Below are 17,066 nucleotides of genomic sequence, written 5' to 3' on the forward strand. Positions count from 1 at the left end.
AGCCATGTGGGTTGCTCCCTGGCCCACCTGGGGATCGAACTAGTGCTGCAGGGGCTGGCAGTAGCTTGATAACACTGTCTTTAACCCCAGCGCCACCAAGGAGTCCCCTATAGTCAACTAATTTTTGATGAGTTACATGACAGTTTAATGGAGAAAAATAGTGCTGGGACAGCTGGTCATCCATGCACAAAAAAATTGAAGTTGAGCCCCCATTTCATAGCATATACAAGAATTAACTCTAGTGATTCAAAGACTTCAATGTAAAAGCCAAAGCATATGTCTTTGTGTACTTCAATTAGATATGACACCAAAAGCACAAGGAGCAAGAGAGAATATAAACTGAAGTTCACTAAAATTAAAAACTTTTGTGCTTCAAAAGCTACCATCAAGAAAGTAAAAGAGGGCCTCCCTGGTGGCACAAGGGGTTAAGATGCAACCTATGTAGCTCGTCACAGCCAATGCAGCATGAATTTGATCCCTGGCCAGGGAGCTACCCACATGGCACAGCAGACCTCTCCTGACTCGCCCGCTGCTCCCTCAACAGTGTATTTCAGTCAGGCTGCCTGTTCTGTTCCCCACTCTGTCTCTGGTGAACCCTCTCACCCCCCTCAACTCTGGCCTGTACCCCAGTTCTTGTATGCATAAATAAATAAAATCTTTGAAAGAAAAGAAAGTAAAAGAAACCCAAGAATGTTAGAGAATATTTCCAAGTCATATCTATGATAAGGGAATTATCTAGACTATATAAAGCACTTATAACTCAGCAATAAAAAAGATAACCCAGTTTTTAAATGGGCAGAGGATCTGAATAGATGGTTCTCCAAAGAAGATATGCAGCTGGCCAATAAGCATATGAAAAGCTGGTCACCATCATTAGCCATCAGGGAAATGCAAATCAAAACTGCAGTGAAATACCACTTAACACCCATTAGGATAAAAAGATAATAACCAGTGTTGTTATGGATGTGGAGAAACTGAAACCTTCATATACTGCTCTTGGGAATGTAAAACCGTGCAGGCACTTTGGAAGGCTTCATCTCGGAGAGTTAACATGGAGTTACAGTAGGATGCAGCAGTCCCACTCCTAGGGGTGTACCCAAGAGAACTGAAAACGTGTTCACACAAAAACATATACATGAATGTTCGTAGGAGCAGCATTCATATAGGTAAATGTGGCAACAACGCAAGTGTCCTTCAGCTGATGAACAGGTCAAAAAAAAATGGCATGTCCATACAATGGAATGTTGTTTGGCAATAAAACAACAGAAATAAAGTACTGACATGTATAGCAAGATGATGAACCCTGAAAACATCACTCCGAGTGAAAGAAGCCAGACAAAACATCACAGGCCTTGTGATACTGTTCCTATGAAATGTCCCAGGTAGGCGACTCCACAGAGACTGCAAGTCGGGGCCTCCCTGGTGGTGCGGGGAGTTAAGTCACAGCACTGTGAAGCTGTCCACAGCCACTGAAGCATGAGTTCCATCCCAGGCCAGGGAGGGGACCCACATGGCGCGGCAGACCTCTCCTGCTCCCCTCAGCAGTGTATTTCAGTAAAATCCACCTGTCCTGTTCCCCGCTCTGTCTCCGGTGAATCCTCTCACCCTCCCCCCAGCATCTGGCCCCATACCCCAGTTCTTGTATGCATGAATAAATAAATCTTTAAAAAAGAGAGAGAGATTGCAAGTAGATCAGCAGTTGTCTGGGGGTGGTGGACTAGGGAGATTAAGGAGTGATAGCTAACAGGGATGAGTCCGCTTTGGGGTGGTGAAATGTTCTAAAGTTGATTGTGGGGATGGTTGTACAACTCTATTCTAAATGAAATGACACACTTGCGGTGGGTGAGTTGTAGGCTATGTGAATTAGACCTCAACAAAGCTGTTGTAAAAAAAAAAATAGGTTGGGGGGGGTATGTCATATTTTTTTCATGGTGCTAAGTTGTTTTTTTCTGCCATTAGATTTGGTTTTGAACATTATTGGCCTTTGCATTTCTAGAGCTGAGCCTCACTACTGGGTGCTTGCAGCTGGAGCGCAAAAGGAAAGAGTTCACCGCCTCTGGGAGCAGGAAGCTCTACTTTGACACCCATGCCTTGGTGTGCTTACTTGAAGAAAACGGTAATCCCCACTCATTGGTCATTCCCTGCCTTAAAAGAGAACAATAAATTACGAGTTCTGTCATGATTAGATTTCATCTAATTTCTCCTCTTTCTGACTTTTAAGTCTGCAAATAACCTTCTGAATAATCTGGTTTTTTCATTCCCTTGTTTTTTCTTTAAGGAAATGTTTGCTTCATCAGTACAATGGAGATGTTTTTCACACATTTCCTCTTCGTTCCAATCAAGTGTATTTTTATAACATCACTATGGATATATAGTGTCGTAGGTAAAAACTCAGGTCAGCAAAACTCAGGATTGTTTTCTATAACAACTGTGTGAAGCACAAAAATAATGTTATCGCTCTGCATCTTGGTTTTAAATTTTTTTGTGGAATTAAAATGTAGGTAGTTGAGCAGCAATTAAGATGCTTTCACCTTATTCTTTGTTTTTTAATATTCAGACTAAAATTTCCAGACTAACATTTTTAATATTCAGACTAATATTAGTTCCTCATGGTCAGAAGAATTCCAAGGATCCTTTTGAGTATTCAGTGAAATAATTTACTTGAATGCACTTTGGGAGAACTGTCAAATGCTGCATAATAATTTCTACAGTTTCTCAAACTTGATTTTTAGCGAGAACTTAAAAGGGGAAGATGCGAAGTAAGAGGAAGGGCATCTAAAATTATGTTGAGAAGCAGAAGTCTTCCTGCTTTGCTTTTTCTTTTTACATTCTCTCTCTCTCTCTCTCTCTCTCTCTCCCCCCCCCCGTGTGTGTGTGTGTGTGTGTGTGTGTGTGTATGTGTACCTAGTGTTCTTATATTCAAAGAAGTCAATTGTAGAAAGACATTGAAGCTAAGGGGGGCATTTCTACATGATATTAAGGAAACATCCTTAATTTGCTAAGTGTGACAGCATGGAGGTGGCTGTAGTAAACTCAGTGGCCTCAAGCCTTCCTCTCATGAAGAGGTGGAGTTTATTTCCCTTCTCCCCCCCCCAAAAAAAGTGTTATCTATTTTGACAAAAATTGTACACATTTAAAAGATCAAATGCACTATTTTGATATGTGCACTTTCTGCTTTTCTTGATTTCAAACCTTGACCCACGAGGGTGTGAAGGTGCTTACTCAGGCTGATGGTGATAATGTGGGGTATCTAAGATGACTAGGTTGGCATGAGGTCAGGCAGGATGAGGTCCAGAGCTGTGTTTCCTAACAAAACTCCCCATGTGTCTATAATCTCACTCACCCTGATTGTGTCTTGTTCTCTCATTCCAAAAAAAACTAATTTGTATCTGGTAACTCAATAGGTTTTCATGTTTAACGTCAGTTTTTTATTATCCCTTTTTCCTACCATTGGGGGTTTTAGGTTTTCAGACTTTGGAGTTTATCGCCAGTGTTAAGTTCTCTTTTTGTTTCTGTTTTTCTTAGTTTTGCGTCTTAACCCCTGTGCCACCAGGAAGGCCCATGTTTCTCTTATTCTCTTCTTCATAATTGCCAGACCAAATTATGTTTAACTATGAATTCTTCTTATTAAAGTATTAAAACATACAGATGTTCACTTTCAAAAAATTAGGAGGACAGAAAAGAAACAAGAGAAAGTATTCCGAATTCCAGTTCCCCAGAGCTACACAACACTATCATGTTAGTGGGTAAATTTTGGAATGGTTTTCTTGATGAGCATCGCCCACACATTGAAAATGAAAGGACTTTGAGTAAAGTGGAAGGAATAGGTCTTTGAAGGTCTTTTTTTTGGTCTCTTTAAGTATATTTTTTTTTAAGATTTTTATTTATTTGTTTATACAAGCACTGGGTACAGTCAGAAGTCCTCGTGTTACATGGGGGCACACGCTCAACCCAGGACTCTAGTCTCCTTACCCTCTGCTCACTAGGCGCTCCTTCTGCTTCTGAATTCACACATTCACCTGAATATGTTTCTCCATGGACAATTTTTTTTTCTGACATCTGGAATTCCTGAGTGTGATTATCTTTATGTGTTTGCTCAGGGTTTACTACTCAACAAGCAGAAATCATTGTGTCTGCCCTGGTCAAGATCATGGATGCCAATATGGATATTGTCTACAAAGATATGGTCACCAAGATGCAGCAGGTGAGTTTTGTCAGCCACCTGAGCAAATAAGAAAGCTGAAGGTGGCATTATTTGTATATTATATTTTCAGATAATTTTCTGTTGAAAAGTAGTTAGTGACTTTACCCATAATTGAGAGGCAAGTGATTACAGTGTCATTAAAAAATATATATTTTTTCAAAGCTACTTAGTGGACTTACAGAATGGTGCTATAAAGTCACTTTACTTGAGAACTGTTCCAGTCAAACACACATTAATAACGGCGATGTGGGCAGAATTACAGTGCTGGGCTCTTCAGCTTGGACTGCCCCCCTCTTGACTGTGGTTTACGTGATGATGATACTGGACTTGTGTTTTATTCTTTTCCTTTCCTCATTTTGTAATTTTTTTTAAAGATTTATTTTTTTATACAAGAACTGGGGTACAGTCAGAAGTGCAGGAGGGTGAGAGGAGTCACCAGAGACAAAGCGGGAAGCAGAACAGGCAGAAGGACCAAAACACACTGCTGAGGGGAGCAGTGGGCGAGACAGGAGAGGTCCACCACACCATGTGGGTTTCTCCCTGGCCAGCCGGGAATCGAACCTGCACTGCTGAGGTTGCAGACAGCTTCACAGCATGGTGCTCAACCCGCTGCACCACCGGGAAGGCCCTGTAATTTTTTTTTTTTTTGAGCCTCTTTTCTCATGCTCATGTTCTTCTAATCTCTTATTAAGATGATATTTGATGGGAGATGGACTTTTTTTTTTAAGATTTATTTATTTATGCATGAAAGAACTGGGGTACAGGCCAGAGATGTGGAGGGGGGGGGGGTGAGAGGACTCAACAGAGACAGCAGAGAACAGAACAGGCAGACTGACTGAAATACACTGCGGAGGGGAGCAGCGGGTGAGACAGGAGAGGTCTGCTGCGCCATGTGGGTTGCTCCCTGGCCGGCTGGGGATTGAACTCCGTGCTGCAGAGGCTGTGGATTCATAGTACGGTGCTTAACCTCTTGCACCACCAGGGAGGCCTGTGAGATGGACCTTGTAGACTAGACTAGATTATATGTTTTATTTTTCTTTTCCTAGGAGATCACTCTTCAGCAAATAATGTCTCAAATTTCTAATGTGAAAAAGGATATGATTATTTTGGAAAAGAGTGAATTTTCAATGCTCAGAGCAGAAAATGAGGTAAAATTAGAATTGTTCATATTTACAAACTATTTTATATTAAGGTACTGAAATATATAGACACATAAAAGTACACAAGTGTACATTTTGATGAATTTTCACAAGGCGTCCTTCTCATGCCCCCCTGTAGTCACTCCTCCCACAGAGGAAGCCATATTGCCTTTGACTAGTTCAGCCTATTCCAGAACTTTATCTGATGGAATCATATGGTGTGTCCCACAGTGTACGTCATTCTTTTTCATTGGCTAAACAGCATTATATGAATATGCCTCATTATTTTATGCTTACTTTTGTTAGAAGTGTTTCCAGTTTTGGGTTATTATGAATAAGTGTTGCTATAAAATATCCCATAGTTTCTCAAAGCATGTCCTATGGGATCAGTGTTTAAAGAAATGCTCTCTTTGTATTTGCCTTTTGTTTCAGTCCTATTTAAAGTTCATAAGGGAAATGCAATTATTACCTTTTGATCTTAACCTTGCCCTTAAAGCTAAGGCAGAATTAGTTAAAAGAAAGTTTGAAGGATGTATTAAAGGATGCAGCTTCTCTGAAAGCAAATGCATATGTTAAAAACACTTGTGTTACCATTTTTTGTAACCTTAGTGATGAATCATAACAGATCTGAGGATATACATGTGGTCATAGTACTATCCTGTCTCGACAAATAATCTTTTCTGCTACTGAAACTGTTCCATTAATACTATATTCTTAATGCAGACACTTTTCCTGTGGAACGTGGGGGGGATTTGTGCATTAGTAATGTTTTCATATTTGTTAATTACTAAGCTTTATATTTTTATTCAACAGTCTAAACATATCATTGGCTTATTTCTTTTTAATGTGTTTTTTAGAAAATGAAACTTGAGCTGCATCAGTTAAAACAACAAGTAATGGTAAGATCACCATCCTGTTTATTGGTTTATTTTATGTAATTACATGAGCTTATTAATAATAAATATAAGAAATATTTTATGTCCTTAAAAACATAATTCCATATTAAATGTGTATGTAATATGTTTCAAAAGTACAAATTAGAAGATTTAGCTAAAAACACAGCCAATGAATAATTTCTGATGCCTACACCCAAATTCATTAGGGAAATTGTGTTCTGGGAAGAATTAAGGCATCTTTTTTTTTTTTTTAATAGAGGCATGTTTTATTTATTTATTTATTTTGTTTATACATGCACTGGGTCCAGTCAGAAGCGCGGGAGGGTGAGAGAATTCACCAGAGCCAGAGCGGGGAGCAGAACAGGCAGACGGACGAAGTACACTGCTGAGGGGAGCAGCGGGCGGCAGGAGAGGTCTGCGCACCAAGTGGGACCCTCCTCCGGTGGCCGGGGAGCAGCCGGGGATCCAACCGGCACCTGCAGAGGCTGCAGGCAGCTTCGCAACCCAGCGCTCAACCGCTGTGCCACCAGGGAGGCCCCAGGGCATCTTAAAGTGAAAGTTTTTTAAAGTAGCATTGTGGATTCTCTTAGAAGACGTTATCTTTAGCTAATTACTTGTGGTTTTAAAATGTTTACTATGTTGGGTGTTTGATTGCTTTTGAAGTGGAAGGGATAATGATATTACGGAAGATGTTTACATGATTGTCAGGAAGAAAGCTTTATTTAAACCACTATTAATGTTTTACTTCACTGAGACCATCTCTGCTTTCCAAAGTTGTCCAAGAAATAACTTTATTCATAAATGTCACAAGGAAATTATATTGAGAATCCTGAGGTCAAAAGCAACGATAACTCTTTAGAAATGGATTTGTAGCCATAGCTGCGTATGTCCCGAGGCAGGACAGACTCCAGATGTAGCTTGACCAGTGTCCCAGCATCATCAGTCGCTGTCCCCCCTTTGTCTACAAGCCCCTGTGTCTGCCCTTCCTCTCTGCTGCCTGTGGAGACACAATCGCAGGTTTCACATCTTCAGGGGTTTAGATTTCTTACTTTTGATTTCTTTCTCTCTTTTCTGTTTGCCCTTTTAGGATGAAGTGCTCAAAGTCCGAACAGATACCAAGTTAGACTTCAATCTAGAAAAGAGCAGAGTAAAAGAATTGGTATGTTCTTTTATTAAAAATAGAAAACTATTTTCTTCACAGGATGGAATGTTTGATGAAGTTGCCATTTATATGCAAGTACTGTACCATATTTACCTGTGTATCAGTGTTAGACACAACTGCTTCTTTTTTTAATTATGTTTTGGATTCGGGCTTAAATTTTAAACTTTCGAAAGTAACGTGAAAATTAAAATCTGGGTCAAGTCAAGTTTGAATCATCTTTATTTCCAAGATGCTAAATTATGTGTCCTTAGACATTAACAAAGAAATTGAATTCAATCTTGCTTTATTTAATGGTGACTTAAGCCTCCAGCTATCTTGATTTTATAAAAGTTCAATTGATTATCTGGCTTGAATAATATTAGATTATTAATTTCAAGTTCTATACTGAAATTTAAGATTAAAATATATTCTCATAGTCTTTAAAAAAAATTTTAAACATTTATTTTTATTTATTTACGCATACAAGAACTGGGGGGTAGGCCAGAGGTGCGGGGGGGGTGAGAGGATTCACCAGAGACAGAGTTGGGGAGCAGAACAAGCAGATGTACTGAAATACACTGCTGAGGGGAGCAGCGGTGAGACAGGAGAGGTCTACTACAGAGATCTGCTGCACCATGTGGGTCAGCTCCCTGGCCAGGGATCGAATTCCTGCTGCAGTGGCTGTGGATAGCTTGATAGTGCTGAGACTTAACCCCTGCACCACCAGGGAGGCCCTCATAGTCTTTTTTTAATAGAGAAATCATAATGACTTTATTGCATTGTTTCAAAATGCAAATTCTCAATAATTCTGTAAGTTAGGCTAAATTGAAATTTCAAATAAAATAGTGCTCTACATTTGTTACCAAAAAGAGGTGACAAAATGTGGGCTGTAAATAATCAAGCTGATGGAGATAGATGCTCTGCAGCTGTGTGTGCAGGTTTACACTCAGGATCTGAGGACAGCTCTGCTGTCTTCGCCTTTTCAAAAGTAATGCCTATAAATACATTTTTTTTCATACGAACGTTTCTTTGTTTTCTTAAATTTTGTTTTTTATGGCATTGAGATATGACATATGTAACATTATATTAGCTCAGGTGTGCAGCACGTGATATTTCTATGCATCACAAAATGACCCCCAGCCTAGTCAGGCCTGTCATCATACGTAGATACAGTTGTTTTTTTCTTGTGACGAGAACGCTTAAGATCTGCTCTGCAGCTTTCAAATATGCAGTACTGTATTAGCTGTAGCCACAATCCTGTACATTACACTCCATGGCTTATTTATTATATCACTGGAAATCTGTACCTTTTGATCCTCATCACTTTCTCCTTCACTTCCCCCTGACCCCAACCTTTGGCAACCACCAATTTGTTCTCTTTATCTATGCGCTCAGGGAGCTTTTTTTCCCCCTTTTTTAAAGAATCACATGTAAGTGAGACTGTACCGTATTTGTCTTTTCTCTCTGACTTATTTAACTTACCATAGTGCCCTCAAGTGCCGTCCATGTTGTTGTAAGACAAAATTTCCACCTTTTCTAGGACTAGGTAATACTCTGTTGTGTATATAGGACATTTTCCTTATCCTTGCATCCATCAGTGGACACGTGGGTTGCTTCTGTGTGTTGACTGTTTTAAACAATGCTGCAGTGAAAGTGAGGGTGACAAATGCCGAAAAATAGATGACTAGATCAACAAAATACTGTATATATACAGAATGGAATACTATTCGGCAATCAAAAAGATAAATTCATGCCATTCACAGCAACATGGATGGAACTGGGAGGGATTATGCTTAGTGAAATAAGCAAGAAAGAAAAAGAAAAATAGGGGGCCTCCCTGGTGGCATAAGGAGTTAAGCATCAGCACTAGGAAGTAATCCACAGCTACTGTAGCACGAGTTTGATCCGCCACCAGGGAGCTGACCCACATGCTACAGCAGACCTCTCCTATTTCAGCTGCTTCTCCCCTCAGCAGTGTACTTCGGTCTATCCGCCTGGTCTGCTCCCCATTCTGTCTCTAGTGAATCCTCTCACCTCCCGCACCTCTAGCCTGTACCCCAGTTCTTGCATGCATAAATAAATCTTAAAAAAAAAAAAAGAAAAAGAAAAATATTGGATGATTTTGCTCATAGGAGGAATGTAGGGGAACCAATTAAGGGATCAGGAAAAAAATAATTATAATAAATAAAAAACAAAATTAACAGGCATCTGTTAATCAGAGACACTCTGCGGAGAAGGGAAGAGGATCAAAACGGGAGGGAAGAGCACAAGAGACAATGGTGATGGTGCACATGGGAATTGGTGGTGGGAATTTTATGGGGACTCCACCTGAGAGGTGTACAAAGCATGCCTTGTACAAAAAGGAAAAATGATGTAAAACATATATATATAATTAATGATAAAAAATAAATAAGATGACATTTAGTATAATCATAAAAAAAAAAAATACTAACCGAATCACAGCTAAGAGAGCTGAATATGAAATACATTTTCCATCCATGTTTCTGACATAGTAATTAGATGAAACATTTTATGTGTTTTAAGAGTGTCAGCAAAGATTATTTTAATTTTACCTTAAATTGAAAACCAAAAATTTTTAGTAGAATTATAATAAAGATGAACATATCCCTCAAAAAATAAATAAATAAATAAATAAATAAATAAATAAATAAATAAGAAAGTAGGGGTGAAATAAGCTGAAAGTGTTAATAAAGATATGTGTTGGGTTGCTATTTTTAGCCCATCTGTCTTTTTGTTTACACCTTATTTGAATTTGATAACATTAGATGCCCTTTTTATTCTCATCATAATGAAAAATAGGGCATAGAAGGTGTTTTCACTAACACAGAGCTGGATACATGTCCAGACAGTGAGTACTCAAAATTATTCATTGTTTTCTCATTTTTATAATTTGCTTTTAACCAAAATGTACTGCAATGATAAATGAACCTAGTCTGGAAATTCAGACAAATACTTAACTGTATTTAGAAATTGCCTCTGGATTTCAAGAGTTAAGTTGAGCTTCATTGTACAAAGTAATTGTTATGCCTATGTTACCTGTCTTTCTAATCTAAAAATATTTTTCAGACATGAGGACCAAATCACCTAGTATCTGAAAAATACTTAGTGATCACTAGCATATGACTGGTATCTCAAAGAAGAGAATCTCTTTTGACTACTTTTGCCCTAACTGGTTGAGTCCTTAGCAAAAATTCTGAATCTATCTGATTGATAAGGAAACCTCTAACTAACTGTTCTTCTATATCATAGGAGATTGGGAAATATAGGGTGTCATCAAGGATTAAAACCAGTGAATTTCCTAACCTAGCTGAGAAGTTGATCTTGGTAATCCTAAGCTTAGATCACTATGAAGCGCAGAACAATGGTATATTAATATGCTGTTGTCCTATACTCCAGAGTAACTTCAGCAATTACCATGTGTAGAGATGAGTTATTGAACTTCTCATTTTTGATTAATAAAATTAATAATTTGGTTAATAAAATTATTGTTCAGTTCAATGAACTGTGGTGATATAGCCAGTTTCAAAAGCAGTATGACCTATAAACTTCTTTAGGGAAGACAGAGCCTTGGAGATATTATTTTAAAAATAATGACAATGTCAAGATTTAGGCTCTTGTGACTGAGTCAGTACAGTTAGAGACTGGAGTTTAAAAGGTGTGCAGAAAATCCAGCCCTGCCCTCTAGTGGTGATATGATGCATGGCTCTCTCCTTGTCTGGAACCCTGACTTAAAAGACAGAATGAAATTTATTTTTTGGTCTTGCAACTAGATTTTAATTGGGGGGGTCGAGATTTTCTTTTTTATTATTATTATTATTATCTCTAAGCAGTGACTTTTTTGATACTATCCCCCCTAGTAGTCCCAGGAGGACGTCTTATACCTAGAAAGCTTCTAAATATTTCCAAAATCCCTTGTGCTCTTTTTGCCCTTATTTTGATCCCTTTCCCTCCCCCATCACTGCACAATGTCACTGACTTATAGTTGTCTGTTTATTTTTATTGTGTTTTTTTATTGTTACAATTTTTCCCTGACCCCTTATTTGGTTCCCCTACATTCCTCCTATAAGTGAAACCACCCAGTATTTTTTCTTTTTCCTTCTGACTTATTTCATTGAGCATAATCCCTTCTAGCTCCATCCATGTTGTTGCAAGTGGCATGAGATTTTCTTTTTTGATTGCTGAATAGTATTCCATTGTGCAGATATGCCACATCTTCTTGATCCAGTCATCTATTTTTGGGCATGTGGGTTGTTTCCAAGTCTTACTTATTATAAATAGCGCTGCAATAAACATAGGGGTAGAGGTATTCTTTTGAATTAATGTTTTTGTGTCCTTTGGGTAGATCCCTAGGAGTGGAATTGCTGGTGATGGTACATGGGTGAATTGGTGGTGGAAATTCTGTGGGGACTACATCTGAGGAAAGAAAGCAAATATTGTGGAAAAAAAATGAACATTGATATAAAATGTATAAAAATAAATGAATTATTTTAATAGATACTTCCAAATGCATTTCTTTTTCTCCTATAACAATGTTAATTTAATGAATCCTTAACTATTCATTTCAATATAGATTTGCATTTGTTCATTTAAATCCTAATGCTCACTGCTAAGGAGATATGTCTGATTTTTATTTCAGTGTCAACAAATTGCACTAAATCCTTGCTCAGACATAAATAGCAAAGATCAGTTCCTTAGTAATGCTCCGTTGTGACTACAGCCAAGTGTTTTGTTTTTAATTGAAACCAGTATAATGGCTTTGTGTGTTGGATCTGTGTTTTCCTTGTGTTTTCTAATCACAAGGCAACGTCTGTGTCACAAAATACTACTTCTTGAGACTATTTTTCTGAACTTTATCTTTTGTCTAAGTCTCAAGTTGTGACCAGATTCATTTGTTATTATGCAGGAACAGCCCTTAAATTGAATCCTTCCCAACTTTTTCCAGTACTCTCAAAACCAGTATCCATCTAAATTGGTCCCACAAAAGAATAGTGTGCGGGACAGAGACAGCACAGTAAAAAGCTGAAAAGAGAAAAACATAGCAGAGAGAGGTGAAAAATGACAAAAGGGAGCTCCAATATCTGAGATTGAGTGATAAGTGATTACAAATAAGAAACCTCAAGAGCAGATCTGAAAGAGCGGAGCAAGCAGGCTACTTTATCTCAAAGGTGATGACTAGGGGAATCCAAGAAACCTTGGGGATTACTAAGACCAGCATATTTTAAGGAGAAATCAAAAGGAATACATTAGAATCTCTGAACTGTGTTGCATGTTTTTTCCAGTATTCATTGAATGAAAGGAAGCTTCTGGAAATGAAGACAGAAATGGTGGCATTGGTAAGAAATGAGATTGACTTCTTGATCTAAAATTACTCACCTTTGCTTCATGTCAGGCATGGTTACTGTCACTTGTAATTATGTAATGTTGCAGGAAAACATGCAGGTTTGGTGTCGTAGGGATTTTTGGGTTTTTGTGGGGTTTTTAAACAGTAAAATACACATAAAAATGGCCATCTTAGCCATTTTTAAGTTGAATGGCACATTCACATTATTGTGCTACTATCACTACCATCTATCCAAAGAGTTCTTTTTCATCTTGCAGAATTGAAACTACCCATTAAATACTACTAGCTCCCTATTCCCCAGCCCCCAGTTGGTAGTTACAGACATTCTGCTTTCTCCTTCTATGGTTTTGACTATTCTGAGTACCTCAAATAAATGAAATCATTTTGTATTTGTCCTTTTGTGACTGGCTTACTATCCTGAGCATAGTGTCCTCAAGGTTTATACTCGTAACGTGTAAGATACATTCTATTGTATGAATATATACCATATCTTGATTATCAGAGGACACTTGTGTTGCTTCTGTGTTGTGGTCATTTGTATATTGAGTGATTTATAATGCCATAAGAACATGGCCATACACGTATCTGTTGGACTTTGTGTCTTCATTTCTTTTGGCTATATGCCCAAAAGTGAGATATCATCGGGTTTTTTATTTTATTTTAATTTATGGCATGCATTCTTTTCAATCCTGTAATACATAGAATCTATGCAATCTACAAGAGACTTCCATGGTAAGAATACTGAAATATTCCACTAGAGTATTTTTCTATTCATCTAGGCATTTATTTCCTTATTGATTAACTGATTATTAGTCCTAGGGAACTAGCTACTCGCCTTAGGAAAGTTTTGGTGAAGTTACTGCAGTGTTTTTGTGCATTGATGAAATATTACAACCCATTTATACCATCACCCAAACTCACCACCTTTACAGGTAGATCATATGTCTAGTTTAACTGTGTTATACTTGGGAAACAACACAAGTAGGCCCTTGGTATACACAAGTCTCATAATAATAATAAACACTCTGCATTTGAAATATAAAAGAAGAAAGCTTTTATAACTGTGAGTAGAAATAGTGTCAAGCAAGGACTGTTGCTTTTAGATTATCCAAGATCCCATTTTTTAAAGTATTTCTATAGTCTTCTCATTAGGAGGAACATATGAAAGGGTGAGACATATTCATTGCCATTGAGAACTGACGGGCTTCATAACACCCCCCCTTATTTTAGAGTCATTTGTGATTGACAAAAGCTTTTTAATGCACGTTTTCATGTTTAAATTTCTGAACATCCCGTGCGAGCAAAATATACTCTTGAAAAGTACTTTGGGATAAAATTAAGTTTTCGATATCTAAGTGTTCCTTGAATACTATTTAAATTTTATTTCAGAAAGCAAAAAGTAGTTGACGGCATCTTTTCCTGTGCCTTACATGTCATACACCTTTACAGAATATAGCAATTAAAGAATATTTTCTAACTTTCCTTAAACCAATCAAGTTCAGTTGCTTTTTGTTTTTTTGTTTGTTTTTCTTATTTTTCTTCTCCTTTTTTTTCAAACAAGGAAACAGACCTAATAAGATAAGCACCCTGCGGTGTGCAACACAACCATGGTGGGAGTGTGGGAGCAGTAACACCAGGGCCAAATGTCCTGAGTCTTTGCCTAGTGTCCTCGGCTGCACCCTGTTGGGAAAGGCTGGCAGAGCAGAGGGGGCTGTGTCTTCTCAAGCGGGTTAATGCTGTGAATCTCTTTGTTTTAAAAGCATGCCCAGCAAGACCGGGCCGTCACCCAGACAGACAGGAAGATAGACACGGAGGTTGCTGGCCTTAAAACCATGCTTGAGTCACACAAACTTGACAATATTAAATACTTAGCAGGTAAGTGGCTTTGTATCTGGGTAGTTACAACAAGCTGAAAATAAAATAAACTTATAAAGTAAGTCAAAGACAGGTATTGCCCTTCATTGATTCCAGCTTATCTTGTTTCAATTTCAACATCTCTGAAATGGACGCCATCTTACAATTTGTAGTGGGTGGCTGCCATACTATAATTGACACCTTTTTCTTTCTAAGCAGTAACATAATTAGTAAAATGATGCACTTTATAAATCACTGGATGAACTGTTGTCGTTGAACTACAGGTTAGTTCAAAACAAATATTTTTAGAGAGAATGAAAGGCTTTTGAGTTGTGAACTTCCTGCTTCATTGGGTGATATTCCTCATTAAAAAGTTGTTTTGCTTTTGCAATTTTTGAGCCCAAAGAGGGAATGAAAATTCATGTATCCCCCCCCAAAAAAAAATTACTTAGCCATTATTTTAACTCAGATTTCATGTTTTGGCTTAATCAGATATTTAGTGTTTAGAAGTGAAATTTGGCTCATGAAGGGTCTGTCCTGTATATATGTACATATGCACGCACACACACATACACACACTGTGACCACCAAATTTTTGTGATTCTAAACTTGGATTGAAAAACTTTCTTGAATATCAGATCCTTTTGTACTTTGAAAATAATTTTAAGCTGTGGGTTTTTTTTAATGGGCTGGTGTTTCATAGGATATTGTACATCTTTGAACAATATAAATCACTTGGATTTTTTTATTTTTTTCTTCTTTTTGGCAAATAGGTCGGTAAGTGGGTGTTTTACTAATAAAAAGACATTCCCCTAAGTAACCGTTAATAGAACTAACGCTGTTCTCAATTATTTTTTTTCTTACAGGGTCTGTATTTACGTGCCTAACAGTAGCTCTGGGATTTTATCGCCTGTGGGTACAATAAAGTATGTATTTAACAGTATCTCTACTCTTTGCCTTAAGAATGCCAGATTGTTGTCCTTTTTTCTCATCTTAAATTTTAACCCTGATTTGTATTTAATGCAGATTATTTTATATAAATATGGACAGACAACCAAGATAAAGAAGGCAGAAATTTCACAATTGCTCCTCTTACCTTTTCTGTTGAGTTGACTTTATAACCAAGTGGCTGTGGAGAAGGATACTCCACTCAGCGGGGCCAGTGAACTTGATCTAACCTGTGGGACATACCCAAAGTAAATATTTATCTAATTCTCTACAATTTTTTGTCATGTAAAGATATGAGGTCTCCATTGAAAAGCAAAGTGCCGAAGAATCACTGAAACCTAAGGACACTAAATCCTCTTCCTAAAAGCCCCACCCGTGCCTTCAGCCAGTCCCTGCCCCAGACGACTGTGTTTCAGCCTGAGCTGGTGGATATGTTAGTGATACAGCTGTATTTTACCCCCAAAGGAGGGGGTAAAATTTTCTTTTCTTTTCTTCTAATTTCCATTGTCTTAATAAGTTATTGTTATGGTTAATTTTAAAGTGTCTTCCAGCTAGAAAATTTTGTTGCTTAATGAAGTGTAATTGTCATGAGAACTCTCTTTTACTTCTTAAAATCCTGAATTTCCCTCCCTCTTCTTGCTGTTCTCTCCCTCATTGACAACTGTAACAATCCACTTGTGGAATTACCTTTCCAAAAACCTGCTAATTCTTGACATGGAACTCTACTTCAGTTTTTAGAACAGGGTCTACTTCTGGTCGTCATCTGCTTTTTATAAAAGAGAGGCACTCAGTATTCCTCTGTAATGATACCTGGATGTGTGATCGTGTACACACTTTTTAGGAGTAAACGTTGGTCTTTAATAAATATACCATTGCCCATTACAGGCTCAGATCACAGATGTTCTCATGCCAACCAGTATCATCCTAAGTTAGGCTGATTTCTCATGCCTACCTTACCTCTAGATCCAAACAGATCAGTTCCTAAATACAGCTGGAGTTATTTTGGAGAAGCATTTAATTAAATGACCACCACATAGAGGAAGATACGCATTTTAGAGAGGAAGGTGTCCATAGCATCTTTTCTCTTCCTACCTGTACTCACATGTGCACATAACCTGGTACTGTGCAGAAGCCACACGATCAGATGGGTAAAATGTTATTGTTCTCACCATATTAGTAAGAAGGTTACCTTTTGTCCTTTGGATATATTTTCTAAAATTTGGAAAGTATAAGTCATTGCCTTTTTAGAAAACATTTTTGTGGCATAAAGATTCTGGGCTCCACTTCCCAGTGGCGCAGCGGTTGAGCGCTGGGTTGCAAAGCTGCCTGCAGCCTCTGCAGCCTCTGCAGCGCCGGTTCGCTCCCCGGGCACCGGCGAGGGTCCCACATGGCTCGCAGACCTCTCCTGCTGCCCACTGTTCCCCTCAGCGGTGTACTTCTGTCCTGCCTGTTCTGCTCCCCACTCTGGCTCTGGTGAATTCTCTCACCCTCCAGCGCTTCTGACTGTACACAGTGCTTGTAT

The 17,066-nt window shown here is 38.2% G+C and overlaps 1 protein-coding gene across 1 annotated transcript in view; it reads left to right on the forward strand.

Moving 5' to 3' along the window:
* MCUR1 (mitochondrial calcium uniporter regulator 1) overlaps window positions 1–17,066 on the forward strand; it is a gene marked incomplete at both ends in the record, with an annotated part of 56,177 nt that overhangs the window by 5,757 nt on the left and 33,354 nt on the right. Inside the window, 8 exons of the mRNA XM_084259535.1 lie at window positions 1,997–2,116; window positions 4,101–4,204; window positions 5,251–5,352; window positions 6,201–6,242; window positions 7,327–7,398; window positions 12,681–12,734; window positions 14,503–14,617; window positions 15,463–15,508. Coding sequence (XP_084115661.1) covers window positions 1,997–2,116; window positions 4,101–4,204; window positions 5,251–5,352; window positions 6,201–6,242; window positions 7,327–7,398; window positions 12,681–12,734; window positions 14,503–14,617; window positions 15,463–15,508 — 655 coding nt within the window. The remainder of the gene's footprint in view (window positions 1–1,996; window positions 2,117–4,100; window positions 4,205–5,250; window positions 5,353–6,200; window positions 6,243–7,326; window positions 7,399–12,680; window positions 12,735–14,502; window positions 14,618–15,462; window positions 15,509–17,066) is intronic.

The sequence above is a fragment of the Talpa europaea genome (genome assembly GCF_964194135.1).
Source record: "Talpa europaea genome assembly, chromosome: 2".
Classification (NCBI taxonomy): domain Eukaryota; kingdom Metazoa; phylum Chordata; class Mammalia; order Eulipotyphla; family Talpidae; genus Talpa; species Talpa europaea.